The sequence below is a fragment of the Lithobates pipiens genome, unplaced genomic scaffold (genome assembly GCF_037356315.1).
Source record: "Lithobates pipiens isolate NorthernLeopardFrog02 unplaced genomic scaffold, aLitPip1_a1.2 Scaffold_13, whole genome shotgun sequence".
Classification (NCBI taxonomy): domain Eukaryota; kingdom Metazoa; phylum Chordata; class Amphibia; order Anura; family Ranidae; genus Lithobates; species Lithobates pipiens.
Genome location: NW_027507718.1, coordinates 352538315 through 352561310, shown reverse-complemented (window position 1 = coordinate 352561310; position 22996 = coordinate 352538315). Strand labels below are relative to the sequence as shown.

Sequence of the window (22996 nt, the reverse complement as noted above, 5' to 3'; positions counted from 1 at the left end):
AGGTAGCAGCTGTATTGCTGCAGTCAATAATCAGTCTTAAAAGCACTTCAAAACCACTGCAGAAAGCAAGCTACTGCTATCTTCCAGGGGGATGTGGCAAACTCTTCATTGTAAGGCTGGATTCACACCTATGCAGTTTTAGAGCTTTTTGCATTTTGCAGATTTGCACTGTAGTCCATTTAACAAGGTTTCCTATGGAACACGTTCTGTAGAGCAAATCTGCAAAAAGCACAAAAAATTCATACGCGTGAATCCAGCCTAACACAGAAGAGGCCCTGGTCATAATGGAGTTTTCAATATGACTTTCCCTCAAGGTAAGCTTGTCATGTTTCAAAGACACAACTAGTTACATGAAGCACAGGCACTAAAAAATGTGCGACTGTCCAGCATCTTTTTCCCCTTGTGCCATTAGGTAGACGTTCACTTACATATCCCAGCTGAGTTTAGTTACATCAAACACTGCAGTTTCCCCAAACCTTTGTATTGGCGTAGAATGATTTTCACTGTAGCGTTTTGGCAGGGAAGAGCAACCAAACCGACACTTGGCTTTCTAAGCCGAATTTGCTTTTTTGCTTTAATGAGTGTCTTGCATTTTGGGGATCCTGGAACCAATATGTGAGGCAACAATGAGCCTTTATAACATTTGTTCTGTAATCTGGAGGACAAAGCTTCATTCTATCAATATCAGAGACATGGATATGTTTTGTAAATACTCCCTCACTTCTTGTCTGTGTGTAATTGCCTTCTTTATCCCACTGGTCAGATTTCCCTTCACTCTGAGATTCTAACCCTTCACATCGTAACAAACATAAGTAGGCCCAGCTGGAGAAATTCCCCTCACCTCCGGTCTCATCGACTCGAAAAATTTCCCCAATGGGGTCAAAGACAGCAATGAAAACTATCAGTAATTATAAACCTTTCCTTGGTAGATCTAGAACTACAAAATGGTTTTATTGGGCTTTACCTTAGCCAAAACATTTCTATAGTGAGACCCCCAAAGGCAGCATTGGGATATAAATAGTATTGAGGATACATGCTTTCACCTAACAAAAATGAAGTACACTATATTACTAAAAGTATTGGGTTGCCTTTACACGCACATTAAATTTATTGGCATCCCAGTCTTAGTCTGTAGGGTTCAACATTGAGTTGGCTCAACCTTTGCAGCTATAACAGCTTCAACTCTTCTGGGAAGGCTGCCCACAAGGTTTAGTGTGTCTATGGGAATGCTTGACCGTTATTCCAGAAGTGCATTTGTGAGATTGGGCACTGATGATGGATGAGAAGGCCTAGCTCACAGTCCCCGCTCTAATTCATCCTAAAGGTATTCTATCGGGTTGAGGCCATCACAAAACCGCTCCCACAAAGTTGAGAACATGAAATTGTCCAAATGGTCTTGGTTTTCTGATGTCTTAAGAGATCGCTTCACTATAACTAAGGGGCCAAGCCCAACCCCTAACGAATAACCCCACACTATAATCCCCCCTCCACCAAATGATTTGGACTGGGATGCCATTAAAGTTCATGTGCATATAAAGGCAGGCATCCCAATAGTTTTGGTAATACAGTGTAGCTCAGACACCAGCAGCTAGTTTAGTTAGGACAGAAATCATGTTTCTTCTTTATGGGAAGTAGATAACAGTAGGACCCCAGTTTGTAGACCTATTAGGACAATAGTCCAACCACTAACAGAGTAGACCCCAATAAAGAACACTATAATACTCTACAATACCAGATTTCATGAGATTATATCAGTAACTGCAGCTTCAGGATAGGGGCATTGATCCCAATAAAATGTCCCAAATGGGATGTGCACTGTTCCTAGGAATCCATTTACTGTAGCAAGTAAAAAAAAAAGAAGTATGTACTTTTAAACCGATAACATTTTACATATAACTTGAAAACAAGGACATTAAGCAGAAGCAATAGGGAAGAGAAAAAGTAGAAGTATTGGCTTGTAGAAAAAACGGAGTATTTAAAGAATGCATTCTTTCCATGAAGTGGCAATAGCGAAAATTCTATGTAATAAGAAATGTTGTATATGACAAAATGTTTACAGTGCTGAACTCAGCATGAAAATTATTTCAATCAACTTAAACAAATTATGGGGTAACTGTGGAAATCTGTAAGGGTAAAGATTTTCCAACAGTATAGCAGAGATTTTAACCCCTAGAGTGATGCTCATACAGGCACTAAAAAGTCTGGGGAGGAAGGCAATCAACTTGGCAGTATGTTTTTGGATTGCGGGTGGAAACCGAAGCACCTGGAGGAAAGCAGGTACAAACATATAGAAAACATACAAAATTCATGTAGATGGCACCCCTTGGGGATTCAAACCCAGGAACCAGAGCTTCAAGGCAGTTCAACCTAAACAATAGCAGTCTATGTGTAAGGATATCCTACAATGTTTTTTTTTTATTGAAAAAACATATATAGACACCCATATACTGTACAAATTATTTCGGCTTTTTTTACCTTGGGCACATCGAAGAGAATACAAAAAAGGCCTTTAACACTTTTCTAGTGGTATGATCTGATCCTAATTATAAAATAATTACAATAGTTTGGTTAGGAAATCCAACATGTGTTATGACTGCAACACATTAAAAAAATGAAAGAAAGTATCCTGTTCTCTTTGTATTGCTTCCTTTGTGTGAAATCCATGGTGATTCTGCCAGTCCATCCGCTTTTCTATTAAAAATGGACCACACTAAGCAGGACAACAAACCATGGTCAGTTCTCAAGCTATGCCAGGAACTCCATGAACTCTCCTCCAATAATCAGACTTGTCCTGACACGCCCCCCGCTGCACAGCTGCACGATTCTGCCCAAAACGAGAATCACAATTTTCTTGCTTAGAATAAAAAGATCAAGATTCTCTCATGATTCTTGCAATGTAAAATCTTTCATTTTATACAAAAAAAAATGATAACTTTACTGGTTAGTGTGTGTTAAAAATTGCATTGTAAATACAGTGCGACATAAAATATTGCAACAACCACCATTTTATTCTCTAGGGTGTTTACTAAAAAAAAAAAAAAAAAAAAAAAAAAAATTATATATATATATATATATATATATATATATATATATATATATATATATATATATATATATATACACACACACACATATATACACACACACACAGTGCCTTGCGAAAGTATTCGGCCCCCTTGAACTTTTCAACCTTTTGCCACATTTCAGGCTTCAAACATAAAGATATCAAATTTTTATTTTTTGTGAAGAATCACCAACAAGTGGGACACAATTGTGAAGTGGAACGAAATCTATTGGATTTTTGAAACTTTTTTAACTAATAAAAAAATGAAAAGTGGGGCGTGCAAAATTATTCGGCCCCCTTGCGTTAATACTTTGTAGAGCCACCTTTTACTGTGATTACAGCTGCAAGTCGCTTGGGGTATGTCTCTATCAGTTTTGCACATCGAGAGACTGAAATTCTTGCCCATTCTTCCTTGCAAAACAGCTCAAGCTCAGTGAGGTTGGATGGAGAGCGTTTGTGAACAGCAGTTTTCAGCTCTTTCCACAGATTCTCGATTGGATTCAGGTCTGGACTTTGACTTGGCCATTCTAACACCTGGTTACGTTTATTTGTGAACCATTCCTTTGTAGATTTTGCTGTATGTTTGGGATCATTGTCATGTTGGAAGATAAATCTCCGTCCCAGTTTCTGGTCTTTTGCAGACTCCAACAGGTTTTCATCCAGAATGGTCCTGTATTTGGCTGCATCCATCTTCCCCTCAATTTTAACCATCTTCCCTGTCCCTGCTGAAGAAAAGCAGGCCCAAACCATGATGCTGCCACCACCATGTTTGACAGTGAGGATGGTGTGTTGAGGTTATTGAGCTGTGTTGCTTTTACGCCAAACATATCGTTTTGTATTGTGGGCAAAAAGTTGGATTTTGGTTTCATCTGACCAGAGCACCTTCTTCCACATGTTTGGTGTGTCTCCCAGGTGGCTTGTGGCAAACTTTAGACGAGACTTTTTATGGATATCTTTGAGAAATGTCTTTCTTCTTGCCACTCTTCCATAAAGGCCAGATTTGTGCAGTGTACGACTGATTGTTGTCCTATGGACAGACTCTCCCACCTCAGCTGTAGTTCTCTGCAGTTCATCCAGAGTGATCATGGGCCTCTTGGCTGCATCTCTGATCAGTCTTCTCCTTGTCTGAGCTGAAAGTTTAGAGGGACAGCCAGGTCTTGGTAGATTTGCAGTGGTCTGATACTCCTTCCATTTCAAAATGATAGCTTGCACAGTGCTCCTTGGGATGTTTAATCTTTTTGTATCCAAATCCGGCTTTAAACTTCTCCACAACAGTATTAGGGACCTGCCTGGTGTGTTCCTTGGTCTTCATGATGCTCTCTGCGCTTTTAACAGAACCCTGAGACTATCACAGAGCAGGTGCATTTATACAGAGACTTGATTACACACAGGTGGATTCTATTTATCACCATCAGTCATTTAGGACAACATTGGATCATTCAGAGATCCTCGCTGAACTTCTGGAGTGAGTTTGCTGCACTGAAAGTAAAGGGGCCGAATAATTTTGCACGCACAACTTTTCAGTTTTTTATTTGCTAAAAAAGTTTAAAATATCCAATAGATTTCGTTCCACTTCACAATTGTGTCCCACTTGTTGGTGATTCTTCACAAAAAATTAAAATTTTATATCTTTATGTTTGAAGCCTGAAATGTGGCAAAAGGTTAAAAAGTTCAAGGGGGCCGAATACTTTTCGCAAGGGACTGTATATAATGTTTGGGGGTTCCAAGTCATTTTCTAGCAAAAAAAAAAAATGATTTTAACTTGAAAGCAACAAATGTCAGAAAAAGGTCAGAAAAAGGCTTAGTGTTTAAGTGGTTAAACTTTTTCCACTTACAGTCTATTCCATTGACAAATTGTTACAATGTTTAGACTTAAGTTCAACTGATAAAGAATGTTTTGATTTTTGGCAGACTGCCCAGTTTTTTTCTTCCCTTCTTTTGAGGGCTGTGGCTCCAGAAGAGCAGATAATTCTTTGCATAGAAAGAATTGTGAAACACTTTAGTCAAGATTGCTGACGATTAATTGTGCAACTCTAATATACATGCATACATATACATACGTGTGTGTGTGTGTGTACGTGTGTGTGTGTACGTGTGTGTGTGTACGTGTGTGTGTGTACGTGTGTGTGTGTACGTGTGTGTTTGTGTGTACGTGTGTGTTTGTGTGTACGTGTGTGTTTGTGTGTACGTGTGTGTTTGTGTGTACGTGTGTGTTTGTGTGTACGTGTGTGTGTGTGTGTACGTGTGTGTGTGTGTGTACGTGTGTGTGTGTGTGTACGTGTGTGTGTGTGTGTGTACGCGTGTGTGTGTACGCGTGTGTGTGTACGCGTGTGTGTGTACGCGTGTGTGTGTACGCGTGTGTGTGTACGCGTGTGTGTGTACGCGTGTGTGTGTACGCGTGTGTGTACGTGTGTGTGTGTACGTGTGTGTGTGTACGTGTGTGTGTGTGTACGTGTGCGTGTGTGTGCGTGTGTGTACGTGTGTGTGTGTGTGTACGTGTGTGTGTACGTGTGTGTGTGTGTGTACGTGTGTGTGTGTGTGTACGTGTGTGTGTGTGTGTACGTGTGTGTGTGTGTGTGTACGTGTGTGTGTGTGTGTGTACGTGTGTGTGTGTACGTGTGTGTGTGTACGTGTGTGTGTGTACGTGTGTGTGTGTACGTGTGTGTGTACGTGTGTGTGTACGTGTGTGTGTGTACGTGTGCGTGTGTGTACGTGTGCGTGTGTGTACGTGTGCGTGTGTGTACGTGTGCGTGTGTGTACGTGTGTGTACGTGTGTGTGTGTGTGTACGTGTGTGTGTGTGTGTACGTGTGTGTGTGTGTGTACGTGTGTGTGTGTGTGTACGTGTGTGTGTGTACGTGTGTGTGTGTACGTGTGTGTGTGTACGTGTGTGTGTGTACGTGTGTGTGTGTACGTGTGTGTGTGTGTACGTGTGTGTGTGTACGTGTGTGTGTGTACGTGTGTGTGTGTACGTGTGTGTTTGTGTGTACGTGTGTGTTTGTGTGTACGTGTGTGTGTGTGTGTGTACGTGTGTGTGTGTGTGTACGCGTGTGTGTGTACGCGTGTGTGTGTACGCGTGTGTGTGTACGCGTGTGTGTGTACGCGTGTGTGTGTACGCGTGTGTACGTGTGTGTGTGTACGTGTGTGTGTGTACGTGTGTGTGTGTGTACGTGTGCGTGTGTGTGCGTGTGTGTACGTGTGTGTGTGTGTGTACGTGTGTGTGTGTGTGTACGTGTGTGTGTGTGTGTACGTGTGTGTGTGTGTGTACGTGTGTGTGTGTGTGTACGTGTGTGTGTGTGTGTGTACGTGTGTGTGTGTACGTGTGTGTGTGTACGTGTGTGTGTGTACGTGTGTGTGTGTACGTGTGTGTGTACGTGTGTGTGTACGTGTGTGTGTGTGTACGTGTGCGTGTGTGTACGTGTGCGTGTGTGTACGTGTGCGTGTGTGTACGTGTGCGTGTGTGTACGTGTACGTGTGTGTGTACGTGTGTGTGTGTGTACGTGTGTGTGTGTGTACGTGTGTGTGTGTGTGTGTACGTGTGTGTGTGTGTGTGTACGTGTGTGTGTGTGTGTACGTGTGTGTGTGTGTACGTGTGTGTGTGTGTACGTGTGTGTGTGTGTACGTGTGTGTGTGTGTACGTGTGTGTGTGTGTGTGTGTGTACGTGTGTGTGTGTACGTGTGTGTGTGTACGTGTGTGTGTGTACGTGTACGTGTGTGTGTGTACGTGTGTGTGTGTACGTGTGTGTGTGTACGTGTACGTGTGTGTGTTTCATGTCTATTTTAAACTGAATGGGTTGTTTTACAATGATCGTTTAAATCCCTTTATAGCGGAACTTCATGCATCTCCCCCTTACCTGTATTGCTAGCCTGTCATAACACAAACTCACCCGCACACTGGCGTACAAATAACTGCACATTAGCATGATGCTCATAAAGATACAGTGTACGGGGCAGGGGTGCTGGTGTGTGTTCATTACTTAATTATTGTGTTTTACATTTACTTAAAGTGTTACTAAACCCACAACCCTGCGTTCACTATATCTGGTCTCCCACAATACACAGAGCATGGAAATGCCATTATTTTAGTAAATATAAACTGCTAAATACCTTTTCTCATCAGAAGTATAAAGCAGTCTTAAGATTTCTATCAGTGTCTAGTTAAAGCTTGTAGGAGGAGGTTTTATTCTCTTCTGACTGCCCTATGGGGACTGTGGAAGATGGGGAGGATCAAAGAAGACAGAATCCAACAGCCTTTTTACACAAAGCAGAGGATTAACCTCTTAGGTTCCACAGTGATTATAACAAGCATGCTTTACTGCATGTACAGAATGATTTTACTGTTGCGAGTTTAGTAACAATTTAATGGGTTGCCAAGATGCAGGCTGCCAGTGTCCTAGCAACCACACTGCGCACTGATACTAGCAGAGCCTGACGGGGAACTCTGAGAGACTAGGTCCTCATCATGCCTGCCTGCTATGCGATTGATAATGGACAACAGTGGGCGAATTGCAAAATCGCTATTCATCCCAATAGGGGCAATAAATTTCACCCACTGCTGTCCATCACAGGCAAGGTGGAAATGATGAGGAATTTGTTTTTCAGGGCAGAGGGATAGGTTCAGCATATCCTCCTTCCATGTGATAAAAGTAAAATTATAATTTGAAAAAACCCTTTGAGAGTCAACACAGCATGACAATATATTTGAGGTCCTTCTACAAGGCATTCAAAGCCCTTCCAATAAATGAAAGTGGCAAAGTAAAAATGAATATTATGTCATTATAAATGTAATGCTGACAATGTTGGATGGAGAAAACTTGCCAGAGCAGGCAGAATTTCAGTGTGTATAGGGGAACATTGAAGTGTTGGGAAGTTGTGCTATTTTGAGTTCCTCTTTTGCTGATGCACCACTAAATCTCTTCCTATTTCTCTGACACACTTCAGTCAGGAGTCTGCCCTGAGGTTTCTGCTCTATCTCCAGTGACCTCTTCATAGCAAAGTGACATGGTCATTTCTCATGTGTCCTCCTGCTGAAAGCTCTACAGTACTCTGTCAAAACCCTTTTTACCCTCCATTGCCATTCTCTGTGTGGTGTCTCCTCAGATCTTTAAGAAAGCAGTCTCCAGAAAGAGCAGTCCCCCCTCCTCTCCGTTCAGTTGGTGGCATCCTGCAGTGCACTTCTATTCTTTTCTTTTACGAACCAGTCACTGACGGAGTTTATTACTCAAACATCTTGGCTGAAGAATTAAGGACTAGTTCTCTAGGCTTTCCATTTGATACCCATAGAACAGCACATGGCATATAAGCTGTATGCTGGTAGAAGAATGGCTTACATGTCACAAAAGTCTATTGGTAACTAAACGGTTAAAATTATATTATGTCTTTGTAACTTCTGTGGTAAAGATACTAATTATGGTGACCCAAGCATAGAATATATGCACAAATTAGAATTTTAGCTGCTTTATGTTGTCACTCTTACTTAGGAAGTCCTGTGTCCTAACTAGTAAAAACAATTACCAACCTTATCAGTGCAAACTCTGCAATAAATATCTTCTCAATCAACAGGATTCAAAGGAGAGATGGGATCAGAGACATTTGTAATGCCCCGCACACACAATCGGAAATTCGGTCAGCAAAAGACAAACAAGAGCTTTTGGTCGGAAAAAGCGACCGTGTATATGCTCCATCAGACTTTTGCCTCCCGAATTCCAGCCAGCAAAAGGTCGAGAGCAGGTTCTCAATTGTTCGGTTGGAATAAGTTCCGATTGGAAATTCCGATTGTCTGTAGCAATTCCGAAGCACAAAATTTCTACTCATGCTCGGAAAAAATTCGACACATGCTCGGAAGCATTGAACTTCATTTTCTTGGCTCGTTGTAGTGTTGTACGTCACCACGTTCTTGACGGTCGAAAGTTCAGCAAACTTTTGTGTGACTGTGTGTATGCAAGTCAAGCTTGAGCTGAATTCCGTCAGAAAAATCATCCAAGTTTTTGCCAACGGAAAATCCGCTCGTGTGTACGGGGCATAAGGTTGATGGTGACCAGTTCTACTGCATAGACCCTATATAAAGCACCTATGAGAACTCTGGGCTTGCCAGCATACCGTATAAATCGGAAGAAACCTTTATACTACATACTGGTGAGTTCAGGGGTCTCACATGTTTTATATATTTTCTATTGTGTAATAGGTAGGGGGAGACTTTTCCCAAAAAGAACGTAGTTGCTATTTTACAGTATATACTCAACCTCTGGTTCTCAAAGCTCTTCATCTCTTATTTGCTTACTGCAAAGATTTGTACAACTGGAAATTCAATTATTTCCCATCATATGTGCTATTTTCACATGTAAATTTTACCATCAAAGGATAATCACATCACACTGAAAATGTATTTATTCAGAAACCAATATATATAGTTTCAATATATCTGGCAATTCCTAAGTGTTTGTAGAAAATGTAACATTTTATCAAAAGACAAAAAATACAATTCTGCAACAAGCTTGAGTGTAAAACACTACGGGGGGGGGGGGGGGTATTTACTAAAACTGGATTGTGCAAAGTCTGGTGCAGCTCTGCATAAAAACCAATTAGCTTCCAGGTGTTTTTCTACAAGCCTAGTTGAACGAGCTGAAGTTACAAGCAATGGCTACCATGCACATCTGTACCAGATTCTAAGTGTTCCAGTTTTATAAATCTCCCCCTATATGACTGAGGAACTGGCCAAATCTGTGTGTTGGAGTAGAGTTGCCTAATCTGGCATTTATATTGTCATAAAATAGTTTTACATGACATATGCAGATTACCTATGACCACTAAAACGTAACCTATGGGACTGCTGTAGAGAAGCAAACTTTAGGCCCAGGAGTGCCCAAGCTTTTGAAGAGCGAGAGCCACCTATGCGACTTGGTAACGGTCGCGGGTAACAATGAGCGGAGCGGGTGTTTGCAGCGCACTCTACTCTATAGAGCCCAAGCTTTTGAAGAGCGAGAGCCACCTATGCGACTAAGCCCACTCTAATTTTTTTTCTTTTTGCAGATCGGATTGTAGGTAGGCATTTGTAAACGGACACAAATCCATTTACATCTTCTACTCCTTAGAGGTGAATGGAGGATCAATTGGGTCAGACTGACCATGTGAAAGGGGCCTATGACTCAGTGCAGGTAACCCCCAGGTGCACTGCTGTGCACCCGTGGATCAGTTTGAAAGCAGCCCGGTAAGTGCGGAGACGTGGTGTAATATTATGTATGTATTGTACAGTTTTATAAAAATAAGTGATTCTTCAATATTTCTATGCTGTTATTCAACACCAATGATGGGGCATTATTCCTCCCGGGGACACCAATGATGGGGCGCTATTCCTCCCGGGGACACCAATGATGGAGCGCTATTCCTCCCACTGACACCAATGATGGGCGTTATTCCTCCCACCGACACCAATGATGGGGCGCTATTCCTCCCACTGACACCAATGATGGGGCGCTATTCCTCCCACTGACACCAATGATGGGGCGCTATCTCCCCACTGACACCAATGATGGGGCGCTATTCCTCCACTGACACCAATGATGGGGCGCTATTCCTCCCACGGACACCGATGATGGGGCGCTATTCCGCCCACTGACACTAATGATGGGGCGCTATTCCTCCCACGGACACCAATGATGGGGCGCTATTCCTCCCACGGACACCAATGATAGGGCACTATTCCTCCCGGGGGACACCAATGATGGGGCGCTATTCCTCCCGGGGACACCAATGACGTTGCGCTATTCCTCCCCAGGGACACCAATGATGGGGCGTTATTCCTCCCACTGACACCAATGATGGGGCGCTATTCCTCCCACTGACACCAATGATGGGCACTATTCCTTCCGGGGACACCAAGACATGGCACTATTCCTCCCAGGGACACCAATGATGGGGCACTATTCCCCCCACTGACACCAATGACAGGGCACTATTCCCCCACTGACACCAATGACAGGGCACTATTCCCCCCACTGACACCAATGACAGGGCACTATTCCCCCACTGACACCAATGACAGGGCACTATTCCCCCCACTGACACCAATGACAGGGCACTATTCCCCCACTGACACCAATGACAGGGCACTATTCCCCCCACTGACACCAATGACAGGGCACTATTCCTCCCACATTGGTGTTTCTGGGGGGGGGGGGGGAGAATAGAGCCACATTGGTGTTTCAGCCGGGGGGGGGATAATAGTGCCCCATTGGTGTTTCGGGGGGGGGGGGGTAGTGCCCCATCATTGGTGTCCCTGGGAGGCGCTACTCCTCCCAGGGACACCAATGATGGGGTACTATCCCTCCCCCAGAAACACCAATGGGGCACTATTATTCCCCCCTGCAGAAACACCAATGTGGCTCTATTTCCCCCTCTCCCTCCTAGGAAAGCAAATGACGGGGCACTGAATGTTGTGTGTGTGCTTTTACTGGGTACAACTTTTAGCAGATAGCCGCTACCTTTTTTCACACTCTGTGCGCAGCTCGGCTCAGTGTCCTCCTCACAGATTCTCGCCCTCGCCTCTCTGTTCCCTCGAGGCAGCAGCGGGCGGGGCTGAGATCTGTGTGCATGATCATGTGACATCAGCGAGGAGAGGCACGCCGCGGACATGCAGCGGCGAGTGCGTGCCTGGTCACAGAGAGCGGCACCGAGGACACAGGACGGATGACATAGGAGGAGAGGATTTATTTAGTGTTTTTTTCAACGAACAGACAGGCGGAAGGTGCGGAAAAATTAATCAATAATGAAAATCGTTGACAACGATTTTCATTATCGATTATTATCGATAATATAGATTAATCGTTGCAGCCCTAAATACATAACCCCATTACTTGTATCCTCACTGTTTTATGAAGAGCTAATGCACTGGACCACAGAGTGGTGGTTCAAGAAGAGGAATTTAGGATTATAATTATTTTTAAGTTAGGGGAATGATCTACTTTTTTATAGAAGGAAGATAGCTTATTACAAGAGGGTTTATAAATAAAAATACATACTGCTAGATAATTTTCTGGGAGGTTAAAGAGGATGTTTTAAGTGATAGCAGTGGCGGCTGTCTCAAAATTTTTGGGGAGCGCAAATAAATCAAAAAATTCTGAAACAAAAAACAATTGCAGCCCCTGTGCCCCATCATATGCAGCCCCTGTGCCCCTCAAATGCAGCCCCTGAGCCCATCAAATGCAGCCCCTGAGCCCATCAAATGCAGCCCCTGAGCCCATCAAATGCAGCCCCCTGAGCCCATCAAATGCAGCCCCCTGAGCCCATCCAATGCAGCCCCCTGAGCCCATCCAATGCAGCCCCCTGAGCCCATCCAATGCAGCCCCCTGAGCCCATCCAATGCAGCCCCCTGAGCCCATCCAATGCAGCCCCCTGAGCCCATCCAATGCAGCCCCCTGAGCCCATCCAATGCAGCCCCCTGAGCCCATCCAATGCAGCCCCCTGAGCCCATCCAATGCAGCCCCCTGAGCCCATCCAATGCAGCCCCCTGAGCCCATCCAATGCAGCCCCCTGAGCCCATCCAATGCAGCCCCCTGAGCCCATCCAATGCAGCCCCCTGAGCCCATCCAATGCAGCCCCCTGAGCCCATCCAATGCAGCCCCCTGAGCCCATCCAATGCAGCCCCCTGAGCCCATCCAATGCAGCCCCCTGAGCCCATCCAATGCAGCCCCCTGAGCCCATCCAATGCAGCCCCCTGAGCCCATCCAATGCAGCCCCCTGAGCCCATCCAATGCAGCCCCCTGAGCCCATCCAATGCAGCCCCCTGAGCCCATCCAATGCAGCCCCCTGAGCCCATCCAATGCAAACTGCCCTTTCCCCCAGCATTGGTGTCAGTGGACGCACTATTAAACCCCAGCATTACCCCCTACACTCCACAAATACACCCCCCCCCCCCACACTCCACTTCACAAATATCCCCCCTTACATACCCCAACCCCCCCCGCACACACACTCCACAAATACCCCCTCTTTACAAATTTCAACCCCAGTCATGCAACTAAGGACTTTGTTCAGCCTCTGTGTGATGGCCCACTTACTTCTCCTCCTGGCAGTCAGCTGGTGGCCTGATCTTATGCTTTCGGAGTCCTCTCCTCCTGTCAGGTCCTGGCTTCATCACAGGCCTAGTTGCAGGGCACCCTGAGGTGGCAGCAGGACCCTGGACCCAGGCTAGTGTTCTGTCAAAATACACGCTATCCAATAGTGCCCGGGACAAACTGTGCATGCACCGTACGTAATAGCACAACAGCTGAATTTACGATCAGCTGTTGTGTCGGCAAGAAGGTGCCTGTGCACAATAGCCGACTAAAGACATTTTTCAGTCCAATTGTGCCTCACACTGCTGAGGCACATTCATGTACGTGAGGGGCAGAATTTAACATGAAGGGCGCAGAGGTTTTCAATGATGGCCAGTGCTGCAAAGATGGGGGGAAGAATTTTTAATGATGCCCAAACAAATCTGCTAAACAAATCTTTATCTGCTATTCTTCCTGGGGGGGCCTGTTCAGCTAGCTAAACGTTTAAAATTCTGCCCTCATCTTTGCAGCAGTGGCAATCCTTGAAAAACACCTGCCCCTTCATGTTAGATCAGCACTGGCCTTCAGTGAAAACATCTGCCCCATTCATGTTAAATTCCGCTCCTCACCTACATGAACGTGCCTTGGCACAATCTAACTGAAAAAGGTCTTCAGTCAGTTATTGTGCGCAAGCGCCGTCTCAACGACAACAGATGATCGTAAAATCAGCTGTTGTGCTATTACGTACGGCACATGCGCAGTTCGTCGAGATGTTCCGTCGAGAAATGTCCCCCATCGAATAGTGCCCGGACTGAAGGGCGCATGCACAATGCATGCGTCGTACGTAACATCAATCACAACAGCTGATTTTACCATCAGCTGTTGTGATGGTGAGACAGTGCAGGCGCACAATAGCCAACAGAATTTTTTGCGCTCCTGTGGCAAATTCACGTCCATGATGGACAGATTTCTGCACGTTGTGGGCGGATTTGTGGCCACTTGGGGTCGGAATAAGATGGCCAGTGCTGCAAAAAAAATGAAACATTATGATGGGCGGGTTTTTAAATTTCTTGTAGGTGGATTTATGGGTACTTTTTGGCAGAATATCACAAAGTTTTATTTTTTTGCGGCACTGACCAACTGTCTAATTCCACCCCAAAGTGCCCATAAATCCACCCACAAGCAATGTAGACATCCGCCCATCACAAAGTTTTGCAGCACTGGCCATGTAATTCCAAGTGGCCATAAATTTGCCCACAATGTGTAGAAATCCACCCATCATGGACACAAACTCTCCACGGGAGTGCGGGTGAGCACGGAGCACAATCTGACAGAAAAAAAAATTCTGCCGGCTATTGTGCGCCTGCACCGTCTCAACAGCTGATGGTAAAATCAACTGCTGTGATGTTACGTATGGCGCATGTGCCTTCAGCCCGGGCACTATTCGATGGGACCATTTCTCGACAGAACAGGTTGGCGGGGCGATGGGCGGATCCTCCATCCACTCTGCTCTCCTGTGTTGTGTGTGCTGGGCTGCAGTAGCAGAGCGAGGATCAGAGAGAAAGCTCCCAGCCACTACCACCCACCCAGGAACAGCCCTGCCTGCAGGCCATTTGTAACTGGTCTGCGGGTCGCTACTTTGAGACCCCTGGATTAGAGACTACAGCTCCAATCAGATGCTTAAAAAAAAATAAAAAAAAACACTCCTTCTGCTGGAATTCAGGCGCCCGGCGTCCGAAAAGGAGACGGATCGCCTGAATAGGGGGTGCTATGCATGAATCTAACCATTCTACACAGAGGTAGATGGCGTGACGGTGTATGTACCTATGTAAAGCTTCAACTTCTATATCCAAATGTTGGATCTCATTGACCTTCAGTGATTCATGTTATTTGTTCAAGAGTCATGCTTCAGTGGGAAGTGATTCATTTTGCCTATGTAACACATGAGCAATTTGCACACCACAGGAGGAATATTCATGATGGTCCACAAAAAACGTAGCATTAAGGCAGGGATATGCAATTAGCGTACCTCCAGCTGTTGCAAAACTACAAGTTCCATGATGCATAGCAAGACTCTGACAGCCACAAATATGACACCCAGAGGCATGATGGGACTTGTAGTTTTGCAACAGCTGGAGGTCTGCTAATTGCATATCCTTGCATTAAGGTTTTGTTTACGAGTGGCATCTGCTTCCAAATACAACTAAAGCTACTCACTTAAATCTAGGAGAAAACATGATAGGGACATATACAAGATTTTATAAAGAGCAAATTCAACCTGGAAGAAAGGTTAACGAAGCCCTACAATCCACCATCTTTAGATTACATACCAAAATAAAATATATAAAAAAAAAAAGAACAAAAATATAAAAAAACAAACAATAAAAATGATTGAAGGCAGAAAATGTGAAAGTGTGTGGCCAGTCTTACAATCGGTTTAGATTAAATTTAACATTATCCATTGTACCCCATCATGATTTCATATAATTACAGCCAAATTATTATAAAAGCACACACATATCTCAGTACAATTCTTTTAAAACCCTTGACTGGCAACCAATCAGAGCTGCAGTAAAAACACAGCAAACTCCTGCCAACTCTTAGCATGCTTCAGTTTTGTAGCACGCAGTAAAAAGAGATGAACACAAGAGCAAGGGGTGGAACCTGTGTTTTACAGGCAAATAACATGAGTACAGAATGGGACTTTTTATGGGCCAAAACGCTTTGAGGGAAAAGAAACTGAAACTAATCATATAAAAAACAAACATTTATTATATTCATAAAAAAAAAAAACCACAAGGTGTAATCCATAAAACCAATGATATCAATTTCCACAGGCACATCATAATATCCTGAATACAACCTCACATTGTTACACATAGATCAATGACAGTTTCTTAAAGTGGTTGTAAACCCTTACAACCAACTTTGACCTACAAGTAAGCCTAGATTAAGGCTTACCTGTAGGTCCAAGAAGTATCTCCTAAACCTACACGGTTTAGGAGATATTTGCCGAAAGACAGGCATCTGACAGGCACTGAGTGCGCCACGGTCAATGGCGATATGACGCAAGTGGCGGCTCCCATGCGCATGCGCGGGAGTGGCAGCTTCGCCGAATGACAGCGGCGGAGCGGCGAGACCCACCGAGAAGATGGATGCGCCGGACTACAGGGGACAACGATGACTTCGCTGGCTCCTGTGTCAGGTAAGTGAAACATAATGGACTACTATGCGATGCATAGTAGTCCATTATGCTTTACCTTTGCAGGGAATGAAAGAGGAAGTAAACCCATCAGGGTTTACTTCCTCTTTAATAGAACATGATTATAGTGGCTCCATTTCTGATACCTCGTAGTGTCTTCTGAGGTATCAATTGGTATAAGCAAATGTGAGGTTATCGCTCAACACATTTTGAAGCATGGAGCAGGGGGAAAAAAAGTTCCCAGACCAAAGGACCGGGACATGGAGCCCAAATTGCTGAAAGAAGCAGTGGGGAGCACTGGGAAGCATCCCCCCCCCAATAAAAACAGAGCTGTCACGCACAGATCCCTAGAGCCCAAGGGCCACCTCAGAATTTTGTTTCCAACAGTTAGGAAACGGGGGGTAATCTCCTACATAAAAACTCTGTCTACCATTGGTGTATCCCATAAGACTGAAAAAGGAGAGATTTTACAGGTAAATCAAAAATCTAATTTTCTTAATAGTTAATTAGAAGACACATTTAAAGACATAAGGACATCCTAAAGCAATCTTACAGTGGGGCCGGCAACACAACAAATAAAGCTCTAACAGGTCTACAGTATAACGTAAGATACTCAGAAGAGCTCACAGACCAGCTGACAAGCCTTGCAACAGATGCCGAATGCTGGAAATCCCAAGGCACACCAAGAAACCTGGCGGAGGTGCCCTGATAAGAAAAGATGGGGTCTTGCCCCTAAACTGATTGACTTGCGAGACGAGATGCCTAACCCACCAAGAAATATCAGAACGAGAGGCAGCTTGCATCTTGCAGGACTGCGCGGGAAGAATGAAAATTGCATCAGTCAGACAACGCGAGGCAGTAGCTGCAGGATAAATTTGAACAGGCTATACTGCTTCCAACAGTGGAGAGATACCTCCTCAAAATGTTTTGGAGCATGACAGAGAGGGAAGCACCATGTTCTGGTTAAGGTGAACGGAAGAAACTACCTTAGGTAAAAAGGAGTGCTTAGGCCTCAATACCACATTGTCCTTGTGTAATACAAGAGAGGGCTCCTTAAAGCCAACTCTGAGACCAAAGTAATGGCAATGAGAAGGCCATCTTGTGCATGAGGGTAGATCCCTGAAAGGCGACCTCTGTAGGGGGAAGATGACTCCCAGGGGTACAACCCCTTGTGGTCATCGATGGAGGTCTAGAGGAGCCTTGATGCGCCTCTTCACCAAGAACCAACCAAAATCTGCAGCAGTTAAATATCAGGTCTTATGCCCTGCAGAGAAAGACTGCTCTGTGAGATAAGGCTTTGTAAATCTCAGGGCTGAATGGACAAAAATAAAAAATGAAACAGCTCATATATTTAATCTGTGAATTTATCCGTTTGTCTGGAGTTTAGTAACCATACAAGTTTTTTATTTCTTTAAAGCTAAAAACAGATAACGCAGACCAACCGTTACAGTTTCATAGTAACAAATATTATGTTTGAATTTTAGAGACATGCAGTAGGGCAAGTCCCTGTGATGGAAGCATACTGGGAGAGAGAAAGTTCTCATTCACATGGAAAATATATGATTTGAAAACCAAATGTAAATCTACCAAACAACATTTAAATTAAGCTTTAATGTGCTGCAAGAATGCAGGACAAACTGATATAATCCAAGAAACAAAGGGAGCATTCATGAAGAATTATGCACAGACTAAATACTGTAAACCACTTCAACCAATAAAAATTGCATTGCACAGTACGGTTTATAAAAATGACTAAGGATTTGATATATGCAGAAAAAACGCATAGTGATGATCTAAAAAGTGCCATAAACCATAGCAACTCAATTTCAACTTAGTGTAATCAGCACAGTGAATTAATTAGGAATTGAATAGATGAATGTATACCGACCTTTATCAGACTGAGAAGCTTGTATGCAACTGCAGTTCTGATTACTGCTCCCACAGTACATCAGGTTAACAGAAAGCCTTGTGTATAAAAACTAAAGCAAAAGGTATCTGCACAGTCTCTTTGCAGTGGTTTTCTATTGTGTGTATATTATATATATATATATATATATATATATATATATATATATATATATATATATATATATATATACACACACACACATACATACATACATACATACATACATATATATATACATACATACATACACACACATACACACACACATACATATACACACATACACACACACACACAGTACGTTAAAAATGTTAGAAGTGCTGTGGATCTGCAGATGTGATATGGAAAGCCAGCCCTAGTGGGACACAAATTCTACAGCAATGGGGAAAGAACTGACTCCTTCTCTGTTGGAAGCATCTTTTCATTTTTTGAACATTATTAAAATGCACATTTTAGGCCTGAAGACTTAAAACACAAAAAACATATTTTCTGAAATCAGCGACTCTGAAGAATAAAAAAAATGTAGCAGCTGCAATTTTTTTTTTCTTTTACGTCACATGATATTTAAACTGCTGTTTATTAAATGTATACTTTCAGTAAACACACTCAAATTATTGTTAGTGCACAAAAACACAATACCCAATTGTTGGTAAATATAAGAGATGAACTTTTATCATGAAAATAAATGCCAAATATATCAAGCCTCAAAACTGCACACACCTGACAAGTCAAAAAACAACTACAGTGCCCAAAATTGTCCACAAGTGATGTTCCGTTTATAGTAGTAATGGGCACGCGTGGGGGGCATAGTCTGGTTGGAAGTCCAGGCTGAGGTTGGCACTTCATTCACTGCAGTATAACACCATAGATGTGGGATTTATAGGGGTTATCCTCCCTTCCTTTGCAGGAGCCGGGATGGGCTCCATCCCGTCAGCACTCAAGCAGGAGCTGTGAATGCACTGTCCACATACACCCTTCCTATCGAGCCTGAGCGACCCACATTCTTTTCCCAGGTCACGCCATGGGCACGCCAGGAAGAAGTGCACACACTGACCAGCCATCCATACAAGCTGTATTGTGTCCACACCACACCCTCCATCAAACTACATCTCCCACAAGACTCTGGGGCCAGGGGTGACACGCCTGAGGTGGGCTTAGATTGGAGGAAGTGGCTCCCAGGTGGCTCTGGGGCAAGGAAATATGTGACCAGGGTGGGCATGGATGAGAAGAAGAGGTTCCCACATGGCTCTGGGGCCAGGGGGTGACGTGTGGGTGGGAATGAGCTGTGGGGTTGGACACTGGAGCAGGTGAGATTTTTAATGTGGACATGTTGTGTAGGTAAAATATGCCAGGATCAGTTTGTGGCACTGCAGACATTAAAATGGCTTGGTGCATATTATTAGGCCAGCATTTCAGCAGTCAGCTCTAGGTTATGTCAACTAGAATCCAAATGATTTATCTTTTCAGGTGTTGGCATGGTTTCCTGCGGGATGACAAATTAAAATGACATTGCTTTTTGCAATTACAAGTTGTGATGGAATTGATGTACACTTCCATTTTTACATTGCAGAATGTCAGGAACCTTAAGATTTTTAATGTGGACACATTATACTGCTGGTACCATTATGCAAACACCATTTCCACCTCTAATCCCTCCCCATGGCTGCTAATGTATGCAGAGAGCAATGACAGATGGCTGTCACAAGATCAGCAAATGTGTCTATATGCCTTCACTCTTATCTATCTTGTGTCAAGACAAGATGGCGGTGTTCAAAGAGGAAATAACTGGAACCAGACTTTAAGAGCCTATTCATGCATTACCACAACCAACTGTAGACTAGCATTGAGGAAAAAAAAATGTACATTTTAAACAGCAGTTCTGTGAGGGGAACATTCATTCACCGACAATAGGCTAAAACTGAAGCTGGTGGTAAAGGGGTATATGGTATACAATTTGGTTTGCCTAAAGTCCAATTCACCTGAAGGTGGCGCTATATAACATATGGTAGGAGCTGTTTTTTGTAAACTAAAACCTCAGAATTCAGGTTTAATTGCAGTGTTGGCACTTTGAAATAAAAAAGCTGGCTTTGTGTTGCAGTTTGGCCACTGTGGCTCAAAAAGGTTTGCCATTACTGGTTTAGAGCTAACAGTAAATGAAGCCCCTAAAAGAACTGCACTCATTCCAATTTGTGCACCAATAAGTGTGGCACAATTGTTGTTTCTGTATGTGTGAGCACATATATGCATGTATGTGCGGACAGGGGTCTTAAAAGAAAAAAAAAGTTAACTTTATTGTCATCACAACGAGGCTGATAACACTTTCTACATTCAGCTACATGAACAGCCTCCTATATCTCAAAAATGCCAGCAGTCTGATGAACAAATATAAAAAAAAAAAATCCTGGTCGGCCATAGCAGCCATAGGTCATTACATGCTAGTGTTGCCACCGATGAAATGGTTACATCAGAAGCAGCGAAAACATTAAACGTGACAAACTAAACTATGTGTATAGATGACCACAAATATAGGGCTCTTGACAGTGGTTGACAGTAAGAATAAGTCCCTGGACCTTGGAGAAGTCTACAGAATATAAGCTTACTTTTTTATTTAACATTCTTACCCCAACATTTTAGCAATTATATATTAATCCCTAATGACAGGATTAAAGATGAATAAAATAAAAAAATCTTGTTTTGGTAATCATTTTGCTGGAAAACACTGATCACCTAGTAACATCTGAAAGCCAATTCACATGGTGCACACAGACATAAGCTAATTGCTCCTAGACCCCATAGATTCCAGTTTGACATCCATATGTCAGTGGGCTCTCTGTGACCTCTGTAGACATCTCCTTATTAGACCAAGACCCCGCAAAGTACTGATAAACTCTACTGGAGCTTCCAGTCTAATATCTGTTGATCTACAGAGTTAAAGTACCCGTTTACTTGAATACCCTGAGTTCTTAAGAGGGTAAGAAGAGGTGCAAGTACCTTTGTGAATTCTCTCTCCTCCCCTGTCCACAGAGTCCTTTTTTGCTCCAGACACGACAGCTACTAAAGTGGGCATCAGGGCCGATGTTAAAAAACATGGGGCCCCGTACAGCCTACCTGACGGGGTCCCCTTCGACCTGGTGGCAGGAGACGTGGCAAGTGACCAGCTGCATCCCCTGACAAGTCATGTGGCAAGTGACCAGCTGCATCTGCTGACAAGTGATGTGGAAAGTGACAAGCTGCATCTGGTGGCAGGAGACAGTGGCAGGTGACACAATCAGGGCTCCCACCGATTCTGCATTATGGCGAGTTGAACCATTTCATTTTATATTACAATGTAATAATAGAAATAATGAGCTTCAATCATTCTGACACCATAACAATAATGGTGGTGGGATTAAAGCGCCAACACCAGGTGTTTGGAGTAAAGTGGGCAGGTCTGGATGAAGTACAGGGCCAAACTTTTGTCCTAGTCCAGCCCTGGGCAGAGCACTCGCTGCCATTCCTATACAGCAGACTGCCCCACCTATCCTCTCCATGGCTCCCCCTCATTACTGCAGACAAATGCCACGCCGGGACAAGTCAGTCAGCTGATGGCCAACAGCGTGAAGGGGAGGAGCTTTCTGCTGTGAGCAGAGACCCCATGCTGGAAAAGGCATCGCTGGAGGCACAAATGACACTGTAAGCAAATGCCAGTGCCACTGACCCCATCCCCACCACCACTGCCTCTGACTAAACCCCCCCCCCCCCCACCACCACCACCACATCTGCCTCTGACTGAATCGCTCCCCCCCCCCAATCACCGCTGCCTCTGACTGAACCCTCCCACCACCGCTGCCTCTGGCTGAACCCTCCCACCACCGCTGCCTCTGGCTGAACCCTTCCACCACCGCCACCTCTGGCTGAACCCCACCCCCTCCCTTTAATTATCATGATATAAAATAATGGACATGGGGGGTCTTTTGGGGGGGGGGGGGCGCCAGCATTTCATTCTTGGACCCAGCCAGCACAATGGTTTGGGCCAGCCCTACAGGAAAGAAAATCACACCATTTATAGCCTGCTTTAAGGTTCTTCCCAGTCAAAACCTTTGTGAAGAAAACAATGCCAACATTAAATGCTTGTACTGTGGTTAGGTAAAGTGAATTAGGTACTAAGATCTGAACAGATAAGTGAAAAAACAAATTCTGACTGAACATAATAATGTTAAACAATTTACTGTAAAAAGGTTACCTACCTGCTCCTAGGGAGAAACATAGACTCCTTGATAAACACAGATCCAGATAAAAGGATATACCAGCAGGTACCAATATCATCAGGGCTAAAATAAAAGAGAAAACCAATCAAAGAGGTACTCCACTGTATAATATTAGAAACATAATAAATATGTTATAAATCTATAGTTCTGTGTCTGCTATTTAACAACAGGACTTCACAGGATGTATACATAGGCAATTCATCTAAAGTCTACTGTAAGATGACAGGGTGTATTGCTCAAGCCTGACAATACCAAGGAGAATTTGAGATAGGAAGTAAGACCTTCAAATTTTGTTTTCATACATTTCCCCAATTTCTCAACTTCACTTTTCCAAGTACTAGGTTCCCATCTACTTCCCCCTGTCACTAACATTTAAATACTTGTATTTCAGCTCAGCTTACCTAGAATATCATCAAAGTTTAACGTTCAGCATTATCATTTAAAGGGGAAAAAGCCCTATGATAGTGAAGGCATCACAGCCCAGCCTGTGGTCACATACGAGCGTCTCTCCACCTAGTGGTCACAGAGGAAGTGCCAGGGTCAAT

The 22996-nt window shown here is 43.8% G+C and overlaps 1 protein-coding gene across 8 annotated transcripts in view; it reads right to left on the bottom strand.

Moving 5' to 3' along the window:
- RAPGEF2 (Rap guanine nucleotide exchange factor 2) overlaps positions 1-22996 on the bottom strand; it is a 383922-nt gene that overhangs the window by 177561 nt on the left and 183365 nt on the right. For all 8 annotated transcript variants that reach the window (XM_077477128.1, XM_077477135.1, XM_077477136.1 and 5 more), the window contains exon 4: positions 22431-22514. In XM_077477128.1, coding sequence (XP_077333254.1) covers positions 22431-22514 — 84 coding nt within the window. The remainder of the gene's footprint in view (positions 1-22430; positions 22515-22996) is intronic.